Below are 25085 nucleotides of genomic sequence, written 5' to 3'. Positions count from 1 at the left end.
ACCTTCCTGATGCTCAGTGACATCATAATGTTGCTGATGTCTGAGGTGGGTGGGTCTTTCAGTACATTCATGATGCTCAGTGACCAGTGATTGCACGCACGTGCACTCGCACGCGCCTACATCTTTTGTGGCCAGATGTAATTTCTTGGTCTAGTAGGACTATAGTAAATAATAAAATAATACATCGCTATAACATTTAGTAAAGAAATACATATTTACCCCTATGCTTGAATGCCCCCCCCCCCCCCCCCCCCCCCCCCCCCCCCCCCCCCCCCCCCCCCTCCCCCCCCCCCCCCCCCCCCCCCTGTCAAAAACAGCTAAAATCCCTAAAACGAAAGAAAGTAGCAAATTAATTAAAAAAAAATACACTCACCTTTTACTTTCTCTAATAACAACCTAAAACATGAAAAAAACTAAAGTTGTCCTTTAAGTCTCTGGAGCTTGCTAGCCAAACAGGCACAGCTGGCACTCGCATGCGATTCCACTCTAGGTAAACAGGGTGGGAGAGGAGCTGAAGGGGAAAAACACACTGGGACACGCGACAATGCTACTGTTCATTGTGTTCTGTTCTGTGTAGTAATGTAATGTAAGTAATGCTCATCAGAAATGCCTGAGACATAATTACATATTATGTAGCCTACAAGGGCTTTTGCACTTCTTTATTGATATATTGAATTCAAAAAAAGGTTCCCTGTTTCATCTGCGGTATTTATTTTGTAAAATATAGCATCCAGAAAAGCTATGGATGGAACAAGGTTGAGGTACAAAAATGTGATATTATTTCCAAAAGTAATTTCTGTACCACCCATTTCCGATCCGTAAAAGGTAATTGGTATACGTTACAACTATTCCTCATTTACCAACATGAGTTTTAAGTATATTTGTTAATAGTTAACATAAGCCTCCCCCTGGCCAGCCGGGGCGCCTGATGGAGGGGAAAGGAACTGGTTGGAACCAACCAGGGAAACTCCCCCCTGTCAGGTGTAAAGGAGCAACTTGGACACTCAGGCATGAAGGAAGCATGAGTTCAAGTCTGTTGCTCTCCCCATGTCCCCCATATATGGGGACTAGGTTGGCGGAGGGTGTGTAGGTAGAGCTTGATTAGGCAGAGGTCTGTCATCAACACATAACTCACCGCTGAATTCAGCGATTGACCAATCGGAATCAAGCATTCAACCAAGCCAATGCCATGTAATAAAAATGATTAGCATACAGTTGATAACAAGGACACCCACAATTATGTGGACTAGACGTTCAGGTCGCTGTGCGGCCCTCACACACTGGCGACAGGCGACTGGTGACAGGCGACTGGCGCTCAGCACAATTTGGGCAGATATCAGCTTGGCATCACGGCTGCTAGAAAGTGATGGTCGTTTTCTTCGTGTCATGTTTGTTGTAGGGAGTAATTATTGGCGGCGTGTTAAGTGGCCGGCATGGGTCCTTATTAGTGTAGTCAACACTACGTGGTGTTTGTCGATGTGCGCTGCGTTACTAAGTGGTGGAGTGTCTGGCTCAGTCAGCCACCAGAAGGGGGAGGGGCATAGGTTGGATGCGCTGGTATGAGCTTGTGTGGAGCAGAGCCATAGAGTAAGACAGAGTTAGGACATTGTGAGGTTGGAAGTCGCGTGATTCATGTTCATGCGTGTGTGACTGTAAAGGCCATAGACTGCAATGCATTCCGCCAACTTCCGGTTCAGGCCTTTGTCAGTATTTGCCAGTAGAAGTGTATGTAGAAGAGCCGCCATTGGACTGGTCCTATAAAGTGAACGGAGTTGTCATAACTCTGTCTTACTCTATGGCTCTGGTGTAGATGCGTTCTGTAAAGTGGTGACGATTTTGACGTCGCAGCAAACAGGCAGGTGGTGTTGTGCAAGAATGTGGTTTTCATAGAAATGGGTATTGTACTGTAAATGTGACAGTTGCATGGATGCAAGGTAGTGTGTTCTGTCTGGACAGGCATGCTGTAGGTGTTGTGCATGGTGACATGGGTGCAAACGGTGTGGTTTGGCAGGAGAAGGCAGACAAAGGCAAACAGGTGCAGGGGTTTCAATTAGTGTGGCAAGATGTGAAGAAAACATTTCCAAATAAAGGTCGTTTTACACAAAAGCATTTGGAAATGTGTAATTTTCGATGTGGTGTCATTAAAGTTAGTGTACTGTACTGTACTGTACTGTAGCGTACGACTTCTCGCCAGGCGTCTTACTGGTATAATTAATGCCAGTAAATTCAAACTTGTATTTACTCAATGTCATTAATTTTGCAGTTTGGGAACCGCTTACTGTACCGCAACGGTTCCCAAACTTATTTTTGGCCGTGCACCCCCTGCTACTTCCTATATATATATTGTGCCATTGCTGTCATGGCTCTGTTGTAGAGCTACAAAAATGAAAGCATGCATTTTTTTATTGTGCATTGTTGCACATAGCCAAAATGCATGAATAATATTTGGCCTAGCTGCCATTCCTTAATTAGTGTGGTTGCCCAAAGGGGATATTGTAATTGGAACACTTTATTCATGCATATTATTCCACTGGATTAGTCTTTTTTTTGATTCGCTACTCCTCCCACAGTTTTGACTGTACGCACTTGAGCCATATCTCAAATTGACCGGCTTCATCGGGAAGGATGTGCTTGTATTTGTTTAAGAGAAATGTTTTTTTCCCCATTGACATGAATGGGAAAATGCGATTGCATTTTCTCACATTCAAGTATTTTTTCCTCAGAGACTGTAATCACTATAGTTACAAAACTTGGAGGGTAGGTTCATAATAATTACTAAAATTAATCAACTTATAATGTTATCGGTCGGCCTCATGGTGGCGCTATAACAGCCCACTTTACGTTTTGGCTTATAACTCTTGAACCGTAGGTCGTAAAATCAAAATTATTTTGTCCCTGGCTTTCTTGGGTCATGACGCATCTCACCATATAGGCCACACCCATTTGCGTCATGATAGATTTTCCGCCATTTTGAATTTTCTCCAAAACACACTTTTTGCTTCTCCTCCTACATATTTTGCCCAAATCTCACAAGAATTGGTACACATGATCTCTGGACTGTTCCGATGAAAACACCACAGGCGTATCGTTCGGCCGTAATCGGCTTCCGAAGTTAGTGGGAGGGGCCTATTTTACAAAGAATGCCACAAATCACGAACCAAACGTCCAATCAACTCCAAATTTGAATCAAATGTCGTGGGTGGTTTAATCAACCAAAAGCCAAAAGCAATTCCATTTTCATCGATAGGGGGCGCCACAAATGCGAAAATTGTAACCGTTTGTCACAAAAAACATGATTTTTGGGGGCATAAATCCCCTCGAATTACTTACACATGATCACAGGGGTGACGCGACATTGTAATTGGCTGGCAATATTAGTGGGAGGGGCCTATGTAAGCGACTGCGGCAACCACACTTTGCACTTTTTCAAAATTGCAACCTTTCCAGTTTATATTCATATTTGAATAGAAAAGAGAGGTCGCACACAATGCATCGCATCGCGACGCATTGTGAGCTTGTAGATCAGCTATTTTCAAATGGTCGAAATGTATATAGGGTTGAAGTGGTTACAGTAATGTATGTTTTTCTAATCAAAATGTAAATCTCCAAATTAACTAGTAACTAAAGTTTTCAAATAATTGTAGTGGAGTAAAAGAACAAATGTTGGCTCTGAGATGTAGTGGAGTAGATGTAAATGTATTGGAAATTGGAATACAGTCAAGTAAAGTACAAATACCTCAAAATTGTACTTAAGTACAGTATTTGAGTAAATGTACTTAGTTACTTTCCACCACTGGGTTAACGGCAGGAGGATGAGTTAACAAAACGTCAACAAAGAGAGAAGTATATGACCAAGCTGTCCGTCTGATGACAAAAAAGATTACGAAAGAAAGGAGAGAGAAGTATGACTAAGACACAGAAGTGGTCAATGTTATCCTCAACTTCATATTGACATCTGTTGTCCAGATCATATCTCACACCAGGGCTGCAGGGCTGAATCATTCAGGCCGCGGTAGTCAAGACATACACCCAGCCAGGCCACCCTATCCCTATACCCACACGCATGTACGTTTGGATTACAACAGAGCCATAGAGTATAGACAGAAAATTTCATATCTCTGTATTTATGCCAAATATTGCGATATCGATACGATATACGATATTACCGTTACAATTTCATATTCTGCATTTTAAGTGTTACAACACTTATACATACACGTGTGGGGATTGAAAAACCATAAAACCTGGGTGATCTACTGTATGCTATCAAATTGTATGTTTATTCACGCAGCATAGTACTGTACAGTATATGAATGATACATTCTCTGGCTGATTTTAGTTTCTACCCTTCTAAGGACTAGCTGAGACCCCAACTTTGAGAACCAATGGTGTAGTGACGGGCGGGAACCCCTTTTGGTGTTTTAAGAATTATGTTATACTTTAGCTATTGAAAAATAGCAGATCTACAAGCTCATAGCGCGGCACCGAGTGCCATGTTGTGATTACCGGTTGCTGTTTCTGTTGCGCCAGTGGAACGCTTATGCTTGGCGGCACGCCACGTATCATCTGAAAGTGACGTACAACTTTTGAATAGGAAAGTAATTTATTTGGGGTTTGAATTTTTTACAGACACAAAACACATGTGTCAGAGCATTTGTGTCACTGGTTTCTGAATCATCAGATTCAGATGACTCCACCCTCCTCTTCTGTGCATCATCCTCCTCCTCCTCACTCTCAACTTCCTTGTCCTTTTCAACTGGGCCTGGTGCAGGTAGGTGTGTTGGGAGAGCAGGCCGCATGTGGCGGACAGGACAACAGCGACCACCCACTAACTCCCAACCATGTCCAAGTGTCCATGGGTGGTGCTTCATTGTGGGGTGGAGCACTAGATATACGCCAAGCAGTTGGTGCGGATGCAGTGTTGGCGTAGGCTATCTGCATCTGGAGGGAGATAGATACATTCTTTTTTGTCATTGTCTTCCACTTGGCAGCACGGGCTTCTTGTCTCCATAGGTCACCTGTCTTGTTTATGCAGTTCTATATGAAGTTCTACCTCCTTCTCAAGGTCAAGGCTATCTCCACACCTTGAAAGCTTCTGCCGTGCCACAGTGCTCTTTGCTACCTTGTCATACACTGATGATTTCCCTTTGCCATAGAAACCAGAGTTGGCATCACAGCCTGTAAAACAGTGTAGCTGCACAATGCAGTCTGCCATCTCTTCTGTCAGCAGGGTACGACAGAGGTCTCTTTTTTTCTCTTGATGCATATCTAGATGCATATCAATCTAAGCTAAAAAGCGTTTTTTATAATCCTTAGGGTCATCCAAATAACATATTAAAAATCACACCCGTGTGAACTGAGTGGTGTATTATATAGCCTGATCAGCTGTGGTCTGAGGTAATGTCTGACGTAATGAAATCAGTATCAACCAATCAGCATCAACCATGCTCATTTTTTGGTACGAACAGACACGTAGACAATGAAGACCTGTGTGAACTGGGTGACCATAGCAACCATGCTCATTTTTTGGTACGAACAGACAGACACATAAACTAACAAAGCCAGTTGTAGGAGTGGTTTACACCACTCAAAAAAGCCAGTTGTAGGAGTGGTTTACACCACTCAAAAATTGTGAATTATATACATTTTGGAAAGGATCATGGTAATTTCAGGGGTTGAAGGTTGGGTATCATTAAAGGACCACTTCACCACTTTTCAACCTATCTTAATATAATAGGTCCTCACTAATGATCATGAAAAAATGGCGCAATTTATTTCTACTCAGTCTGCATGTCTCTATAGGACGTCTGTGGGCAGTTCAGAAACCGTCCTCCAGTGACATCATCGATGGGGAATACAAGCTAATAGAAACTGCAGGCTTTCTAGTCCTGAAGAGTTGCAATGCGAAAATGGAAGCCATCGTTCTCACGATAATGAAACAAATTAAATAAAAAATCTGCCTAATGATGATATCACTGGAGGACGGTTTCTAAACTGCCCACAGCCCTCCTATGAGACACAGACTTGAGTAGAAAAAAATCGTGCCATTTTATCATGATTATTAGTGAGGACCTATTATATGAAGATAGGTTGAAAAGTGGTGAAGTGGTCCTTTAACAGCTTTAAGTAGCATTTAACGTGTCAAACTAGGGGTTATTCATGATTCTGAATCCATTACAAGCATTAGTTTTGCACAAAAAACACTCCTTGGGCTAAAAACGGCCACAGCCACTTATCCTTAATGTGCCCAATATGCCCAAATGTGCTGACCTCATCACATTTGTGATGATGGCTATGGCCGTTTTAGCCCAAGGAGAAAACTAATGCTTGCAATGGATTCTGAATCATGAATAACCCCTAGTTTGACACATTACATGCAACTTAAAGCATAATTAAAGTTAGACATTTTCGCCTTATGTAGGATGTTAATGATACCCAACTTTCAAACCCTGAATTTACTGTGATCCAAAATTTATATAATTCACCATTTTTGAGTGGTGCAACCACTCCAAGGAACAGCAATGTCCGTGTTAACCTACCTATGTGTTCATGTGTCCGTTCACCTACCTATGTGACTATGAGCACCAGTACCAATGAGTACCAAAAGTGGTGCTGTTGTGCCAGAAACAGAGAGAGAGAGAGATAGTGCTGCACTGTTGCCTGCTAATGAGAGACACACAGAGAGAGAGAGGGTTGCACCACTCAGTTCACACGGGTGTGATTTTTAATATGTTATTTGGATGACCCTAAGATCATAAAAAAAAGCCTAATAGCATTCCAGGGAGATGGCCGATGCTGCGACATAGACATCGGTATAAACTGCAAAAATGTGGCCTTTTTAACGTTGATTTGGCCTGTTTTAACGATTTTTTATATTTAGACTAATGGCTTCACCTCCCTTGTGGTTGGCATGGGGGGCATTAGTTGGTTGGCACAGTCACCGTGGTGGACACACACACAATATTTATTACCCACTATTTATTTATATTACAATCCATTTTCCTGGCTTAAATTCTAATCCCAACCATTACACCCCCAATATATGCATTACTCAATATGTTATATATCGATATATATTCACATACATACATTCATCCCCACTCATTTCTGTAGTTTTATAAATTATAATCCCAACCATTGGAAACAAATGACAAATCACTAAATAGTTTTCAATTTGACAGTTCAGCCACAAGGGGGTCCGTGGCACTGGGCAAATACCATAAACTCAGTATTTAACCATGTAAACAAGACTTTGTGTAGGCCAGAGGTTCTCAAACTAGGAAAATAGGAAGGTGGTCACACATTGACAACTAAAAGGTTTATGCTATCTTTCCTACTTTTAAATAGACTAAATAGTTGTATTAAGATTCTCTCAACAGAACAAGGAATCACAGTATATGTCCTATAAATCCACTTATATGCACATATATACCGTATGTTCATATATTTCCTTTCTGTGTGGGGGGTTGGAAAACACCCCTATTTTAAATGCATTAGGCCAGTGGTTCTCAAACCTTTACCTGTCTATAATAGTTTGCTTAAACTGCAAGAGAACATGATACTGTAGCTAGTATGATGGTGAATGATAATCCACCTTTGGAATAATACCATTTAACCAAATTAGTGCAAAAATTGCAATTAGTGCCTCTTGCAGATTATAAATTGGGCCATAACATCCAGTCCATTTGTAATGTCAATACCGAGAAATGTGCAAATACAAATCCTTTAACAGTTGTACTAGTTGAGTTTTTGAATGCTATGTTTTAAGATTAAACATAAAATATAAATTCTTCCCATGTTTATTCTGTTGTAGAAATGATGCCTTGCCCAAAGAAAAGAAAAACATTAAATCATGACAGCACTCCTAGTGTAGGATAACAGTGGATCTTTTTGTTCCTCTCTCTCTCTCTCTCTCTCTCTCTCTCTCTCTCTCTCTCCCCACCCGCCCCCCTCTCTCTCTCTGCCGACTGCCTCTCTTCTCTATCTCCTTTTCTCTCTCGCGTCGCGAGGCGGCCCCTCCCCCCTTTTAATTAATTTAATTTGAAAATTAAAATGCAATGTTATTTGCTTTTGCTTTTTCATTCTGTCATAGAATGAGCAAAAATGGTAAATGGTGCATTTATATAGGGCCTTTATCCAAGGCGCTTTACATAGATGTGCATTACATTCACCCATTCACACACACATATTCATACACCGATGGCAGCGGAAACCATGCAAGGCACCAACCAGCACATCAGGAGCAATTAGGGGTTCAGTGTCTTGCTCAAGGACACTTCGACACTAACTCTGGGGGAGCCCGGGTTCGAACTGGCAGCCACTCTACCCCTGAGCCACCGCCACCCCTGGAGCACACCTGGAGATGAAATGTAAATGCTATTGCATTATATTTTCACTTAAATGTGTTCATTATCTGAAGGTTAAAAAGCATTTATCTTATTTCATTTGAATTGTCTAAATTGCATTTTAATTTTAATTATTGCCCACTAATTTGCTGGCATTTTTTTTTAATTTTAAATTCAAATGATATTTTATTTATAATTTGAATTGTGTCATAGAATGAGCACATCTGTAGATTAAATGTAAATAATGCTATTGCATTTTAGATTTATTTTTGTCCCAAGAAATGCATTAATGACGTGAAAATGAAAAAGCATTTATCTTATTTCAATTGACTTTTTGTATTTGCCATTTCAATTGAATTTTGGCAGCTTTATGCCTCCATAAGATTCAACGTATCCCCTGAGCAAGCAGCCTGGCTCTATTAGCTCAATGGTAAAAATGTCAGCACAATTGCTCAGGAAACCGGGTTAAAATGTGGGTGTAGAAAAGGGAAGTTAAATAGTGCAGCAAGAATGACACTCACTTAGTTTCAACCCAAGGAAAGACAATTCATTTATTTGTTGAACAGAATAATTCGGGTGTAATTCAGATTTCAGGTAATGGTTTATCAATGAAATAACCAATTAGAATTGAATCAGCAGTTTATCATTAGGACACAAAATAAATAACTGCTGAAAATGGGGCTTTGCATTTTTGGCTTTGCATTTTGTGTGCGTGTGTGTGCGCACGCACACACACACACACATACACACACACACACATTTTGTAAGCACACCCACTCACACGCGTACACACACACACACACACACACACACACACACACACACACACACGTTAAATATAGGCCTATGTTGTTCTGTGTATATAGTCTAGGGGAAGAATACAATGTGATTCATTTAAGAGTTACTGTCAAAGTCAAGAAGAGACTCCCATCCATGCATGAATGAGCTCCTCAAAGTCCAATCCTTATCTCCTCTCCTCGTCTTCCATTCACTGGAAGAAATCAGCACGGCATCAGAGGAATTTCTCTTGACAATAGTCCCTTCTCTTTCCCCGTCCTCTCTCCCTGTCTCTGCCCCCCTCCCCCCCGTTCACCCTAACCCTGCAGGAGGAGAAGAAATGCTTCATGTGTGACTCCCGGGAAAACCGTGGCGAGCGCCTGGACGAAAGCAGTGGCCACCGGATCGAGAACGTGGTCACCATCTATGGCCCCAACCGCCTGAAGACCTGGTGGCAGTCAGAGAACGGTAGGAAACGTCCTGGTTGTGGTGGCGGCGTGGCGGGAAGGGAACGCAAAGAAAACGACCATCTAGATTTCACCCATTAACCCATTCTGGGCGGGAACCCCTTTCATTATGTTATGCTTTATCTTGAAAATGTGGAGCAAATCTTATATATTCTTTCAGAGCCAACTTTTTTAACTCAAATCTTTGCTTCTGGAGGGATCCCTGGAACAACATGTTTTCAGATGGGGGTCGGCGGCCAATTACATATATTTTTGGGGGTCCTTGACAAAATGTTCTTCTAATCTAAATCGATCATGACAGTTTTCTGAAAAACCGTATGTTTCTATGTCAGTGATTCTCACACTTTTTCCATGTCAAGGACCCCTAGAACTATCTGTATTTATAGCCGTGGACCCCCCCATCTGAAAATATGTTGTTCCAGCCCCCCCCCCCCCCCCCCCCCACCCCCCGAAACAAATATATGAGTTAAAAAACGATTGCTGTGAAAGAATATATATTGAAAGATTTGCGCCACAGTCTCACGATTTTTCACAAGCTCGTAGCACGGCACCGAGTGCCGCGCTATGAGCTTGTGGATCTGCTATTTTTCAACAGCTAAAGTTTTAAATAATGGTTAAAAGTGGTTCAAAGCTCTTAAGGTGACACAGTTTGCGTTCCCAGGCCGGGTCCATCAAATGTCACTCCTCTTCATGTTCTCTCTCTCTCTCGCTTCTCCTATTGCTTGGCCCGTAACCAAAGATCCTAATAGGAGGACAGATAACATCAAAGGGAACGCCCAGCAATGGTTGACCAGCTAGACACCGTGACCTGGCTGTGAACGCTGGAATTATAGGGGCTGACCCTTTGGGAATGATTACCTTTATGATGTCAGGATGTAGCTGGGCTTGTAAAACCCCTGGAAAACACTATTATTAACATTATTAATGCAGTTTGGTGTCAGGGTCTCTCAAGAGTATTTATGAATGCTCGTGGATTTCGCAGTGTCATGCTGGTTTGGAAATACATGTCACATACTTACTTCAAAGACATGAATGTTTAATTTTACATGTATGTTTTATGTGTATACAATAACGTTTCTGTTTCTGGATCAAACCGGATACACTGAATCCAATAAAGACATTGGAATCAAATATATGAGCCATACTGAGAGAGAGAGAGAGAGAGAGAGACATGAATTTGAAGTTGTTTTGTTTTTCTAACCCAAAAAACATTAATCCAGGGTGACTTGCCTTCCAGTAATTCATTCGAGAGGTCTTTATTATTTTGGGGGATGGGTGGGGGGGTAGGAAAGAGCGCTGCCTGGGGAGATTCCTCCGGAAGAACGGGAGCGATGTTAATTCTCAGTGGACTAGCTGCCAGACAGACATGAGGAATAGAGGAGAGGAATGTTTCATTCATTCACGGAGAGCTTAATACTATTGCAGTAGAACCGTTTCCAACTCTGACCTAGTAGTAGATACACCAATTCTGTACAGTCAAAGCCCAAACCACACCAAAGGGTCGGGTTGGGACGAAACGTTTTTTTCAGGTAAACCACACCAATGCAACTCATTGAGTTGCAAGGATTTGCAGTGGTGTGGTTTACCTTACAACCGTTTTGTCCCGACCCGACCCTTTGGTGTGGGTTGGGGCTTCAAAGGCAACTGGAAATTGAGGTTTTTCATGTGGAACGTATAACTCCGACAGACTGAACGTCTTCCTCACTACTGTGGGAATTAAAAGTTCATTCAAGGATATATAACACCAATATAATCCCACCATGGAACATTAGCCCTGCGCGCGCACAGCGGGCTCTTTTGTCGTAATTAGCCTTTCTTTCGACGCGGAAACTTAACGATGTTTGAAATGAGCATTGAGACTTCCGAAGAGATTTGATGGCTCATTTGTTAACAGCTGCGTAAAAGCCCTGCCAACCAACATGCATTGCAATCTGGAACATAGGAGCAGAAAGAGTCAAGCTGAGAAATCTATCATCCATCCATCTATCTATCTATCTATCTATCTATCTATCTATCTATCTATCTATCTATCCATCTATCCATCTATCCATCTATCTATCTATCTATCTATCTATCTATCTATCTATCTATCTATCTATCTATCTATTCTATCTATCTATCTATCCAATACATTTTTATTATTATTTTATTTTAAATAATGACTTAGTCCTTGATAATTTCAGTTTACATTGCAGCAGGGATAGTGAAGCGGTCAGGAGTGGAGGATAACTGATGTATCTCGCTTGTTTTTCTTGGCCTGGTGAAAATCCAGCTCGCTGTTGATGTTTTCGTTTCTCCCTCTTCTCTTCCTCTCCCTTTTGACCATGTCCCACTTTTTAAGAGCACATTATCTCTTGAAATGTCTCTCTCTCTCTCTCTCTCTCTCTCTCTCTCTCTCTCTCTCTATCTCTCTCTCCATCTCTCCATCTCTCTCTCCCATAATTATGTTCTATACTTGTCTTTCATCTCTCTTGTTTCTTTCTGTTTGCCCTCTTTCCTCATGTTGTCCTGCACCGTTAAATCTGTAGTGTTCATTTAACTATTGGAATATTGTTAAAGTTATCATTTTAGGCAATGCATCTGATTTAGAGTAACAAAGTAAAAGAGTTAACCCATTTTGACATGACGTAAAAAAAAGAAAAAAAAAAAGAAAAGTCGCCTGAAAGAATATATATTCAAAGATTTGTGCCGCATTTTTACGAATTTTCAAAAATAGCAGACCTACAAGATCTAGCGCGCCACTCGGTGGCGCGCTATGAGCTTGTAGATCTGCTATTTTTCAATAGCTAAAGCATAACATAATGCTAACACCAAAAGGGGTTCCCGCCCCAAAATCGGTTAAAACGTAAAAGGTGTGCAGCAGCAACAAGTTGCGGCAAACAGAAAGTTAACTGCACAAACAAAGCAAAAATGAGAATACAACACGTTACGTGTCCCATGTTGTTACAAAGCCCACACTCTAAACCCTCTCTCTACTTCCTGCCTCCCTTTCATTTCCAGGCAAGGAGAATGTGACCATTCAGTTGGACCTGGAGGCAGAGTTTAATTTCACCCACCTTATCATGACCTTTAAGGTAAGGGCCAACCAATGAGAACTTGAAGCAGTCTGGAGTAGTCCAGCCTCGGTTGGGGGGGGGGCCTGAGGGCCCACAGCAGGGGGGGGGTGGGGGGTAAGAGGATGCCGGGTCCAACTTCAGATTAGACCGGTTCTCCCTGGGAGGTCTATTCTTTCTCACTCTCTTTCTTTCTCTGGCTTCGCACTTTGTGTCTCTCTCTCTCTCTCTCTCACTTTGTGTCTCTCTCTCTCTCTCTCTCACTTTGTGTCTATTTCTCTCTCTCACTTTGTGTCTCTCTCTCTCTCTCTCACTTTGTGTCTCTTTCTCTCTCTCACTTTGTGTCTCTCTCTCTCTCTCACTTTGTGTCTCTTTCTCTCTCTCACTTTGTGTCTCTCTCTCTCTCTCACTTTGTGTCTCTCTCTCTCTCTCTCACTTTGTGTCTCTTTCTCTAACTCTCTGTCTATCTGTTTCTCTCTACTCCCACACACACAATCACAACGCACACATACAGCTGTGGGTGAGTTTGTGGAATGTGGAGGGGGGGAGAATAAAAAAACGGGTCTTAGGCTATGATCTCTGTACGTCTGGGTCGTATCGTTTTACTCAGCAAGAGGTATGAGCTGCCAGAGGATTTATTTAATGTACAAAGTCACGTATACAGACAGAATATCCCGCCAGCTAGGCTCAACTCTGTAGTGAAGTCATCAGGTTCACGTTGAAGTGTAACAGCTGTGCAACATCCATTCACACAATAAATACTGTACAGTACAGTATGTGCTGCTGCTGTGCAGGGAAGACCGAACCACAAAGACAAGACAGTCAGACAGACATACTGTACTGGCAGACCTGTTATCTGTGTCAGCAGCACCGCTTTTAGTTGTGGAAGGGAGATGGAGGCTGAGGAGGACGATTCTAGAAATGTCTTCTAAATCCTGACTTTTTACAGAAAAACCCATGTTTCTATACTCAGTCGTTCTCAAACATTTTCATGTCAAGGACCCCCACAAATTATATGTAATTGGCCTCCGACCCCCATATCAAAATATGTAGTTCCAGGGACCCCCCCAGAAGCAAAGATTTGAGTTAAAAACGTTCGCTCTGAAAGAATATATATTCGCACCAGATTTTTCAAAAATAGCAGATCTACAAGCTCTACAAGCACTCTGTGCTGCAGAAAATACATTTTCAGGTATAGGTGAGAAAATGTCAGCCAATCAGGGGAGAGTAGCTAATTATGAGCTTAATTTTTATAGTGCTCCAGTTTCAAAATGTTCTGCTCATTTCTTTGTGTCATTACTTACACATCTTCTAGATTATAGAGTTCTCTATCCTGATTGGATGAAATCGGTATCCCAGTTTCATTTTCAGTGTTCTGAAAATGCATTTTCTGTTTAATAAAAAGCTGGAGAGACATGGAGACTCCTGTTACTGCACAAACACTCTATAGCAATGAGTACTATTACTATTTAGAACTTTTAAACACTTATTGTAACCAAAGAAAATCACTTACACTAGCTTTAAACTCAGCGGGTCTACATTTGTAACTCGCTGAGTTACAAATTGATAAATGAACAGTGAGTATTTTACTGTGTGCACACTGCACGGGCAAACGTTGACTAGCCTCGGAAACCCAGACGTTTTTATTTCCTGCAGGGAGAAAAAAAAAGTCTGGGTCCGACTCGTCCGAGTCCACTTCAATTCAGCATAGAGTAGCGCAAACATGACTCACTCTCTGCTGATTTCTGATCGTCTGCACCTTTGTTAAATTGACACACACGCACACATATACACGCACACACTCCTCTCTCTCTCTGTCGCTCTAATTAATTAGTCTCATGTCTAGCAGCTGTGCATAGGTGAGTTCCAGGCTACATGTTGACTGGCACACGTTTAATTACGGTATTGGCCAAATGGATGTTTTATGTCTTCCCGAGACGATCAGCGATATTTAAACCCCCAAGACAGACCACATCTGCGCTGTACCACCTGGACAAATGCCAGTGGGGAGTGTGTGTGTGTGGATGTCAACAACACCTGTGTTGACTCAAACTCCTAATTTTGTGTTATAATAGATTATATAAGCAATGATGGGGCAGTGCCACACACTTCAGAGTTGGCACTGAAGTCAACGAACACCTGTGTTTACTCAAACAAACACATTTATATTAGCTTACTAACGGCTGTGCTTGCAGCACTGTCAGCAGCACTGTGTCAAACCATTCATTTCCTATTGCACTATACTATAGCACCTGTTCAAAGATTGACACAAATGTCTAATATATGAAAGAGGCATTTAGTTTTTCTTTAAATAGCCGATCTACAAGCTTGTGAGCTTGTAGATCGGCTATTTTCACAATATTTATTATACTTCTGCTAAAATAAAAAGAACATTTTCGCTACTCACCAATACAAAGACGGTTTTGGTCATTAGAAAGACTACTGCAGTTTTCTCTTTGTCCAGAGAAGGGAAAATCTTGTCTATGGGGGGTTTCTCTTGGCAATATCGGTAGAGGGTGCAGTGGAGTAACTAAAAGCAATTTTCTTCGGGTGCAAAAATTAGTGTTCATTTGAAAACGGACCGTAAGAGTTAACTCATTTTGGGCGGGAACCCCTTTTGGTGTTAGCATTATGCTATGCTTTAGCTATTGAAAAATAGCAGATCTACAAGCTCATAGCGCGCCACCGAGTGGCGCGCCACGAGCTTGTAGATCTGCTATTTTCAAAAAATCGAAGAACGACGGACATAGATACATAGGTTTTTCAGAAAACTGTCAGGATGTAGAAGACATTTGTAGAATCTGATCTCAGGTCAAAATGGGGTAACAGATGCTGACTGAAGTATTGTTTTGTCTCCCCCCCCCCCCCCCCCGTCAGACCTTCCGACCAGCTGCCATGGCGATTGAGCGCTCGTCTGACTTCGGGAAGACCTGGCAGGTGTACCGTTACCTGGCCTACGACTGCGAGTCGGCCTTCCGCTCGGTGTCCCAGGGTCCCATGCAGAAAGTGGACGACGTCATCTGCGATTCGCACTACTCCGACATCGAGCCGTCCACCGAAGGAGAGGTATATACGTTCGTTTTCAACGTTTTAGCGAACGTTATACCTGGAGTCATTACCGAATTGTAGTTTCATGTAACTTTTTTTAGGATACGTGGATGAGTATGCAGGTGTCAGTATGCTGAGTAGAGCAGTGACATGGTATACGTTAGTTTTCGACGTTTAGCGAACGTTACCTGGAGTCATTACCGAATTGTAGTTTCATGTAACTTTTTTTAGGATACGTGGATGAGTATGCAGGTGTCAGTATGCTGACTTGACATGGTGTTCTTGTTTCAGGTCATTTTCCGTGTTTTGGACCCGGTGTTCTACATCGACGACCCGTACAGCCCCAGAATCCAAAGTATGTCCCGGTGACTTCTAGTGTTGATTTCGTCGACTGAATACTAATGACAAAAAGCAATTCGTCGACTACCTTGTGTGTGTGTGTGTGTGTGTGTGTGTGTGTGTGTGTGTGTGTGTGTGTGTGTGTGTGTGTGTGTGTGTGAGTGTGTGAGTGAGTGTGTGTGTTTTAAATAATGTTTAACCCATTCAGGCCTGACGCCGAAATTTAAAAAAGTGTTTTCTAAATCATGCCAATTATCGGAAAGATTTGAGGCACATTTTAACGATTTTTCAAAAATAGCAGATCTACAAGTTCATAGCGCGCCACTCGGTGGCGCGCTATGAGCTTGTAGATCTGTTATTTTTCAATAGCTAAATGATAACATAATGTATGTAACCACCAAAAGGGGTTCCCGCTCAAAATGGGTTAAAAGTGGTTCAAAGCTAAGGTGGCACAGGTCAAAAACAAAACACAAGAAAGTAGACATTTGGAGATCCAGCGTTTCTTCTCGCCCCCGACTGGGACCATATATACAGGTTGAAAGCTCCACCGATCAACAACTAAACCACATCTATCTCTCCAGACATGCTTAAGATCACCAACCTCCGGGTGAAGTTCACCAGGCTCCACACGCTGGGCGACAACCTCCTGGACTCTCGGGTGGAGATCAAGGAGAAGTACTACTACTCCATCTATGACATGGTGGTCCGAGGGAACTGCTTCTGCTACGGGCACGCCTCCAAGTGTGCCCCCGTCGACGGGGCGCTGGCAGTGGAGGGCATGGTGAGTCCTTTTCTTCTGTCTCGTGGAAGCTTGTTTTTCCTACCGTTTCATGGTCATGACGGTGCAGTTATAACAAAGCAAAGGGCTACACAGTATCGGCGGCATAGAGATTAACGTTTAATTTATACTTCCTCACGCGACACTTTTGAGCTTGGTGTGTCAGGGGGCCTTTAGGTGTGTGTGTGTGTGTGTGTGCACGTGCACGCACGTGCACGCGCGTGCACGTGCGTGTCTGCGTGCGTGCAACTAAATATGGTTGGTGTTACTTAGGTCACATTCCCACCTAATACTTCGGTAGACTCGATGCGAATGGGCGGAGAAGTTGGGATTCTTGCATATATAATTTGCTGCGGTTTGCCTTCACGCACCTTCAGTGAAATCTATGGTGATAAAATTATACTCATAACGTGCATGTGTCGTGCCGTCTGGGACTGGATGAGCCTTCACACCTGCCAAACAAAGTGCACTTTCTGACAATGCGCAGCATGATTCGTTTTAATCGCAGCAAAGCTTTCTGGTGTGAATGTCACCATAGTCTCTTAGTCATCATCCAAGATTGTGTTTATTTGTGATGAGCCTAGCTGGGCTGTAGACAGCTGGAAGTGTGTTTCTGTTTATTCATACTTATGTGTGAGAGAGTATTAGACAAAGGAAGAGAAGAGCAAACAAAGTGGTTCCTGTTTAGTCTGTGTTATCCCCTGTTTGGTTCATACAGTGTCCTTTTTCCCACCGGACCGTAAAGCTCGGTATGAAATGAGGGAGGTCTACTCTGTACAAAGCCTACAGTAAATAGGTCTCAGAATCATGACACGCACGCACGCACACACGCACGCACGCATGCACGCACGCACACACACACACAGTTCTGTTTTTACTGACCTGTTTTACTGTTCTGTTTCCATGATTTTTGTGTTTTCCAAATACATTTTGGAAAACAGGCTGCTAGGGCCCTATTTTCATCAGGTGCTAAACCCTTTATCCCTAAACCTCTTTGCCTTTTTTCATTATTATATTTTTTTTTACTATTTTAAAAAACATAAAAATTCTTCACCTAGTTGTGAAGTTTAGGGATAAGGGGTTTAGCATGGACGAAAATAGGGCCCCTAGGGGCTCCATTTTCGTCACCGCTAAACCCCTTATCCCTAAACTTCTTTTTTTTACTATTTTGAAAAACATTTTTGAATAGTTCAAAAAAAGGCAAAGAAGTTTAGGGATAAGGGGTTTAGCGGTGACGAAAATGGAGCCCTAGAGTGTCTCTTTTATTACCCATTCATTGTCCAAGGAAGCTCCATGTGGTCATTATTCTCTGAGTCATTGGGCCAGTATGTCTGCATTGTCCTCCTCACAGACTAACTAACACAGACCAGATGTGATGAGGATGTGATGTGATTGACCAAACATGTAAACATTTCCTGCTCCCTTTCAGAGGGGTTAGACGAGGCTGGAATGAAAATATCTCTCATATTGTTCTTCTGGGCTCTCCCTCCCGCCATGCTTTTTTCGAGTGGTGCAACCACTCCTATAGGCAGCTATGTGTGTGGCTGCTGGGTCTGTCCCTGGCTGTGTCCGAGCACGAAAATAGCGTTATTAGCGTTTGTTCACCACCAGGTGTCACGGCTGCACAGCCTTAACACAGACACAGACACACACAGGGCAGGGAGGAGGGCTTGTACAGTACAGTACAGTACAGTACAGTACAGTACAGTACAGTACAGTACAGTACAGTACAGTACAGTACAGTACAGTACAGTACAGTACAGTACAGTACAGGTCTGATTTTTTTAAATCAGGGATATGATTATGATTATTCTTTCTGCTTTTGCGTGCGTGCGTGCGTGCGTGCGTGCGTGCGTGCGTGCGTGGAACGAGCTTACATTTTTACCTCTTGTTCCCATTCTTTGTTTCTTGGGAAAAATAATAAAATAACACGATGGGAACTATGCACAAAAACGATGTGACAATACAGATGATTCTGACCTGTGTGTGTGTGTGTGTGTGTGTGTGTGTGTGTGTGTGTGTGTGTGTGTGTGTGTGTGTGTGTGTGTGTGTGTGTGTGTGTGTGTGTGTGTGTGTGTGTGTGTGTGTGTGTGTTCTCTCAGGTCCACGGTCACTGTATGTGCAACCACAACACCATGGGGCTGAACTGTGAGAAGTGCCAGGACTTCTACCACGACCTGCCCTGGAGACCCGCCGAGGGACGCAACACCAACGCCTGCAAAAGTCAGTACCCGTTATTTAGAAGAAAAAACGTCACATCACCCATAGTACGTTGTTGTCTACGTCAAATACAGAAAAACTGTTTTCTCTATGTCTCTATGTCAGTGGTTCTCAAACTATTTAATCTCAACGACCCGCCGACCACTATCTCAAAATATATTTGTTCCGGGGACCTCCCAGAAGCAAATATTTGAGTTATAAAAGTTCGGGTAACTCGCGAACGGGAGGGAAAGTGTTCTACAGTCAATTCACTCGTGTTCAATAGTCAAAGTGTTAAGGTTAATTAAGGGTCTTCCATAGATCCAAGTCAATGATTTGACAGATTAGATGTTGTTTACGTTTTAAAATCCATGAAGAGCCATCACTGCAGGCGAGATTCTTGTGTCATTGTCTGCAGATAATCGTTTCAGCTCGCCGGGATTTGTGTGTTTGTTCAGCAAACAAGAGTAATTGCGTCGCCTGTTAGACCATTGTTTACACTTTACAGCACAACATCTGGCTGCTGTAAACAATGAATGAGGGGTTTTGTTGTTCTGTCCACAGGCCACGCCCACCCTCTGTCAATGGTGGAAAATGCACTCAACTGTTTGACTTAAGTTAAAGTATCAATACTGCGATATAGAAATGCTCTTGAGTACTTGAGTACAAAAGTACAAAAGTATCAGTATCAGAATGTACCAAAAGTGAAAGTACTCACCATGCAGAATGTCTCATTTAATTTTGAAAATAGTCTCATTTCATTTTGAAAATAGCAGATCCACAAGCTCACATCGCGACGCAATGTGAGCTTGTGGATGGGCTATTTTCAAATGGTCGAAATGTGTATATATATATATAGGGCTGAAGTGGTTAATGTATGTTTTGTAATAACAATCAAAATCTACAAAGTAACTAGTAACTAAAGTTTTCAAATAAATGTAGTTTAGTAAAAAAGTACACAATATTTGCCTCCAAGATGTAGTCGAGTAGAAGTCAAGGTACCGGCAAATGGAAATGATTCAAGTAAAGTACAAATGCCTCAAAATTGTACGTAAGTACAGTACTTAAGTAAATGTACACCTGACCACTGCCCTCTCTCACGCTTTCTTCTACTCTCGTCCCCCCTTAGAGTGCAACTGTAACCATCACTCCGACTCCTGCCACTTCGACATGGCGGTGTACTTGACTTCGGCCAACGTCAGCGGTGGGGTCTGTGACGACTGCCTGCACAACACCATGGGCCACAACTGTGAACAGTGCAAGCCTTTCTTCTACCAGCACCCCGAGAGGGACATCCGGGACCCCAACGTCTGTGAACGTGAGTGCCCCCCCCCCCCCCCCCCCCCAGTGCAAAGCTCTTGCCTGATGTTTATAGTTTTTTGCCTGGTGCTTGAAATGCGCAGCGCCTGGACTACATTTTGCACGCACCACTACTAACGACCTTAACCCATTTAGGCCTGACGTCGAAATGTTAAAAATGTCTTTTTAAAATGTCTTTTTTTCTGAAAAACCTCATGTTTCTATATCAGTGGTTCTCAATATTTCATGTCAAGGACCCCCAACGATTATATGTAATATGCCGCCGACCACCATCTGAAAATATGTTGGGATTTGAGTTAAAAACGGAAACTCTGAAAGAATATCTAAAGATCTGAGGCACATTTTCACAATTTAAAAAAAATAGCAGACCTACAAGTTCATAGTGCGGCACTCGGTGCCGCGCTATGAGCTTGTAGATCTGCTATTTTTCAATAGCTAAAGTATAACATAGGCCTAATGCTTAAAACACCAAAAGGGGATTCCGCCCCAAAATGGGTTAAAGACGACCGTACTGGACACTTTTTCATGATTGGCTGCCTCTACGCTGCCTCTAAGCCAATGGGGGACTTACCCCATAAAACCCATAGTCTGAACGGCATAAAAACCTGTACTCCTGAACGCCGCAATGCAGAGCGAGTGGCAGCAGAAGCTAATGTTATGAGGCTGACTGAAGCTAGAGGAAAGCCATAACAAAACACAGCGAGTGAACCAACAACAGAACATCGGAAACGAACGAAATCGTTCACTATAAAGAGCTTGTTGCACCTAGCAGTTTTGATAGAGTCATTCTTGTTTTTTAAATGTTCCTCAAACGTTTTGATGATGCCAGGGAAAACCTACACAGTCAAAATATTCAGCGTTTCAAGCCGAAGTCGGTAATTTAGCAACTTAATCCAGAGCGATTTACAGTAAGCAAGAGTCTGGAATCGCTGTGTGTTCCCTCTTTCACACACAAAAACAAACACCCTCTCATCTTTCCACAACTGACAACCCTTTTATTTTTTAGCACACTTATCTCATATATTTTCTTTTCCTCTCTTTGATGAGACCTCTGTGGTCAGGAGTTGAAAGAGAACACCTGGGCTTTGAAGCGTTATCGGCTTCTTTTTCTCCATGTGAATCCTGACCGACACCTAACCTCAGCTCATATATCATCTCATGTCCCCCTGGCGGGCGGTTGAAACACAAGGGGGCTTAATGAGGCCTTGAGGGGCAGATCTGAGGCACATTTTCACAATTTAAAAAAAATAGCAGACCTACAAGTTCATAGTGCGGCACTCGGTGCCGCGCTATGAGCTTGTAGATCTGCTATTTTTCAATAGCTAAAGTATAACATAGGCCTAATGCTTAAAACACCAAAAGGGGATTCCGCCCCAAAATGGGTTAAAGACGACCGTACTGGACACTTTTTCATGATTGGCTGCCTCTACGCTGCCTCTAAGCCAATGGGGGACTTACCCCATAAAACCCATAGTCTGAACGGCATAAAAACCTGTACTCCTGAACGCCGCAATGCAGAGCGAGTGGCAGCAGAAGCTAATGTTATGAGGCTGACTGAAGCTAGAGGAAAGCCATAACAAAACACAGCGAGTGAACCAACAACAGAACATCGGAAACGAACGAAATCGTTCACTATAAAGAGCTTGTTGCACCTAGCAGTTTTGATAGAGTCATTCTTGTTTTTTAAATGTTCCTCAAACGTTTTGATGATGCCAGGGAAAACCTACACAGTCAAAATATTCAGCGTTTCAAGCCGAAGTCGGTAATTTAGCAACTTAATCCAGAGCGATTTACAGTAAGCAAGAGTCTGGAATCGCTGTGTGTTCCCTCTTTCACACACAAAAACAAACACCCTCTCATCTTTCCACAACTGACAACCCTTTTATTTTTTAGCACACTTATCTCATATATTTTCTTTTCCTCTCTTTGATGAGACCTCTGTGGTCAGGAGTTGAAAGAGAACACCTGGGCTTTGAAGCGTTATCGGCTTCTTTTTCTCCATGTGAATCCTGACCGACACCTAACCTCAGCTCATATATCATCTCATGTCCCCCTGGCGGGCGGTTGAAACACAAGGGGGCTTAATGAGGCCTTGAGGGGCACCCCCCGCCGCCCCAGTCAAATGTGTGGTGAGGGGAGCATGTGTGTGTGTGTGTGTGTGTGTGTGTGTGTGTGTGTCGGCGCCGCTAGCCGCTGTGTTTTGGGTTTTGAGAGGCGCAGTTAGCGGTTGCGCTGAGGGCTCCTATGGTCGCTGTCGAGTGGAATCCTTGTATGTCCCAAACATTGGAAGTGTGTGTGTGTGTGTGTGTGTGTGTGTGTGTGTGTGTGTGTGTGTGTGTGTGTGTGTGTGTGTGTGTGTGTGTGTGTGTGTGTGTGTGTGTGTGTGTGTGTGTGTGTGTGTGTGTGTGTGTGTGTGTGTGGGCGGGCGGGCGGGCGGGCGGGCGGGCGTGCGCGCGTGCGCGCGTGCGAGTGATATTTAGTCCTCTAAAACTAGACCAACACTAAAACATTTCAGATGACTATAAAACTAAATTAAGTTTTATTCCAAACATTCCTCTCTCTCTGCTTTCCTTATCAGGTCATGCTTTGGCCTCCCGTAGCATTCGACTCTGTGATTCGCTACGGCTCTCACTTGCATTCGCTACCCTGTGTCTATTGCGTGTGAAGTAGCGAAACACGAATGCTTGACATTTTCCTGTGACGTTCAGGATTGCCTTGAGAAATATATATTTAGGTCTGTTAAAAAGGAGCACACAGTGTTTCCTGCTTCTGGGTTCAGATGCGACGTACGTTCTGTAGGGGCCCTGGATATTTCCTTTCCTTTGTTTTCAACTACACCAAGAGCAGAGTCTCTTTTGTTAGGTATTGTTTATTGTGGCTATAAAGACCTGGCTTTTCTTGTCTCATCAATCTATTTTCTGTCACTCCATGAACATCTGAATCCTGCCATATACTCTTGGATTCTAAAGGCTCATTCATTCATAGTCTGGATTTTCGGTGGTTAGGTGACCACCGAACTACAACATGACGTCACGTGCCGCCGTGAAGAGCAAACCACCGCCACCGCCCCAGCCCTTCTCTCTGTTTTTACTCACCACCGCTCAACGTTATTTCAGCTCTGGTGGTCACCTCACCACCGAAAATCCAGACTATGAATGAGCCTTAACTGATTGAGTGACTCGTTGATTTTAGTCCTACCTCATTGAATAGATCATAGGGCTACTCAACTTTAGGAGGGCTCAGGGGCCACTCAGCAAAAAGTCGAAGGGCTGCAAGCTACAAAATGTCAGTATTATTTTAACAGACAAGACTGCACGACTAGTCTAAAAATTTAGGAAAGTAGGTTTTGAATGAATCCCCAGTGAGTATAGCACAGCATATACTACAATAATTGACACCTGTCCGTGTTAAAAGCTCTAACCTTTGTCAATCCGTGTGTCTTGTCTGTGTGCAGCGTGCGACTGTGACCCGACGGGCTCTCAGAACGGCGGCGTGTGTGACAGGATGACGGACGTGCACACGGGGCTGATCGCTGGCCAGTGTCGCTGCAAGGCCAACGTGGAGGGCGAGCGCTGTGACCAATGCAAAGCAGCCTTCTACGGTCTGAGTGACCACCCGCTGGGCTGCCAGGGTAAGATGACTGACTAGCATGAATGAACTTAAAGGGGCATTCCACTCATTTTCAACATTTTACTATGTCATTAATATACCTTAGAGCTGTTGTGTGGAAATAATAAAAAAGTCCCCTCATTCTGTGTTTCCTAGAACTGAAAGTATGAAGAAAATCATTAACATGGTGAATCACATCTTGATGATGTCATCAAGATGTGTCATCAAGATGTGATTCACCATGTTAATGATTTTTTCAGACCTCCAGTTCTAGGAAACACAGAATGGGGGGACATTTTTTTTTTGGAATGCCCCTTTAAGCAAAATCCAATGGTTAATTTAATTTTGAACGTGAGTAAAACTGTGTACCAACAAGACTACAGATCCCTTAAAGAAACAGATCAGATAATCACAAATATTCCTATGTGCTTGGAATCTTCATGTATTATTGATATGTAATGTCACATATTTTCTTTTGTGCTTCATGCCAAAGTATGCAAGGGGAACTCATTGTAATATTGTCTGTATGACTTGCATGACCTTGCAATTTACTGGAAACTAAATGGTGACCTTGTTTCAATCCAGCCTGCACCTGCAACCCTTTGGGAACCAGAGGGGGTGGAAGTCCCTGCGACTCAGACACGGGAGACTGTTACTGTAAAGCTCTGGTGACCGGCAGAGACTGTGACCAATGTCTGGTGAGTGTATGAAGCCCAAACCACACCAAAGGGTCGAGACGGGACAAGGCGGTTTTAGCGTCCGTCCCCCAGCGGTGTGATATGACCTGTTGCATGTTGGCCATGGTTATAGAGAAGTTATCTGTACTATTATGCCACTGATGTTGGCCGGTCTTGTATATCGACATGGGTTCTCCCCTTGAATAATTTCCTAATACGATTTGTCCTGGGTCTATGTGTAGCCTACACATACTCACGCACGCACGCACGCACGCACGCACGCACGCACGCACGCACGCACGCACGCACGCACGCACGCACGCACGCACGCACGCACGCACACACACACACAGACACACACAGACACACACAGACACAGACACACACCACAATACATCTTTCCTGGTTTGTGGCTTTACCTCAGCTTGGTGTAACCGCTAAGTGGTTTGCTGGCTGTCCTTGCTTAGCGTCCC

At 43.1% G+C, this 25085-nt stretch overlaps 1 protein-coding gene across 1 annotated transcript in view; it reads left to right on the top strand.

The window, feature by feature from the left end:
- Positions 1-1984: 1984 nt before the first annotated feature.
- LOC306917637 (laminin subunit beta-1-like) overlaps positions 1985-25085 on the top strand; it is a gene marked incomplete at both ends in the record, with an annotated part of 30092 nt that continues 6991 nt past the window's right edge. Inside the window, 10 exons of the mRNA XM_079495934.1 lie at positions 1985-2035; positions 9452-9590; positions 12590-12663; positions 15520-15708; positions 15982-16045; positions 16611-16810; positions 18910-19030; positions 20136-20324; positions 23781-23957; positions 24521-24633. Coding sequence (XP_079352060.1) covers positions 1985-2035; positions 9452-9590; positions 12590-12663; positions 15520-15708; positions 15982-16045; positions 16611-16810; positions 18910-19030; positions 20136-20324; positions 23781-23957; positions 24521-24633 — 1317 coding nt within the window. The remainder of the gene's footprint in view (positions 2036-9451; positions 9591-12589; positions 12664-15519; positions 15709-15981; positions 16046-16610; positions 16811-18909; positions 19031-20135; positions 20325-23780; positions 23958-24520; positions 24634-25085) is intronic.

This window comes from Electrona antarctica (genome assembly GCF_951216825.1).
Source record: "Electrona antarctica genome assembly, chromosome: 24".
Lineage (NCBI taxonomy): Eukaryota > Metazoa > Chordata > Actinopteri > Myctophiformes > Myctophidae > Electrona > Electrona antarctica.
Note: the sequence above shows the minus strand (reverse complement) of the source record. Positions and strands in the feature narration are given on the sequence as shown.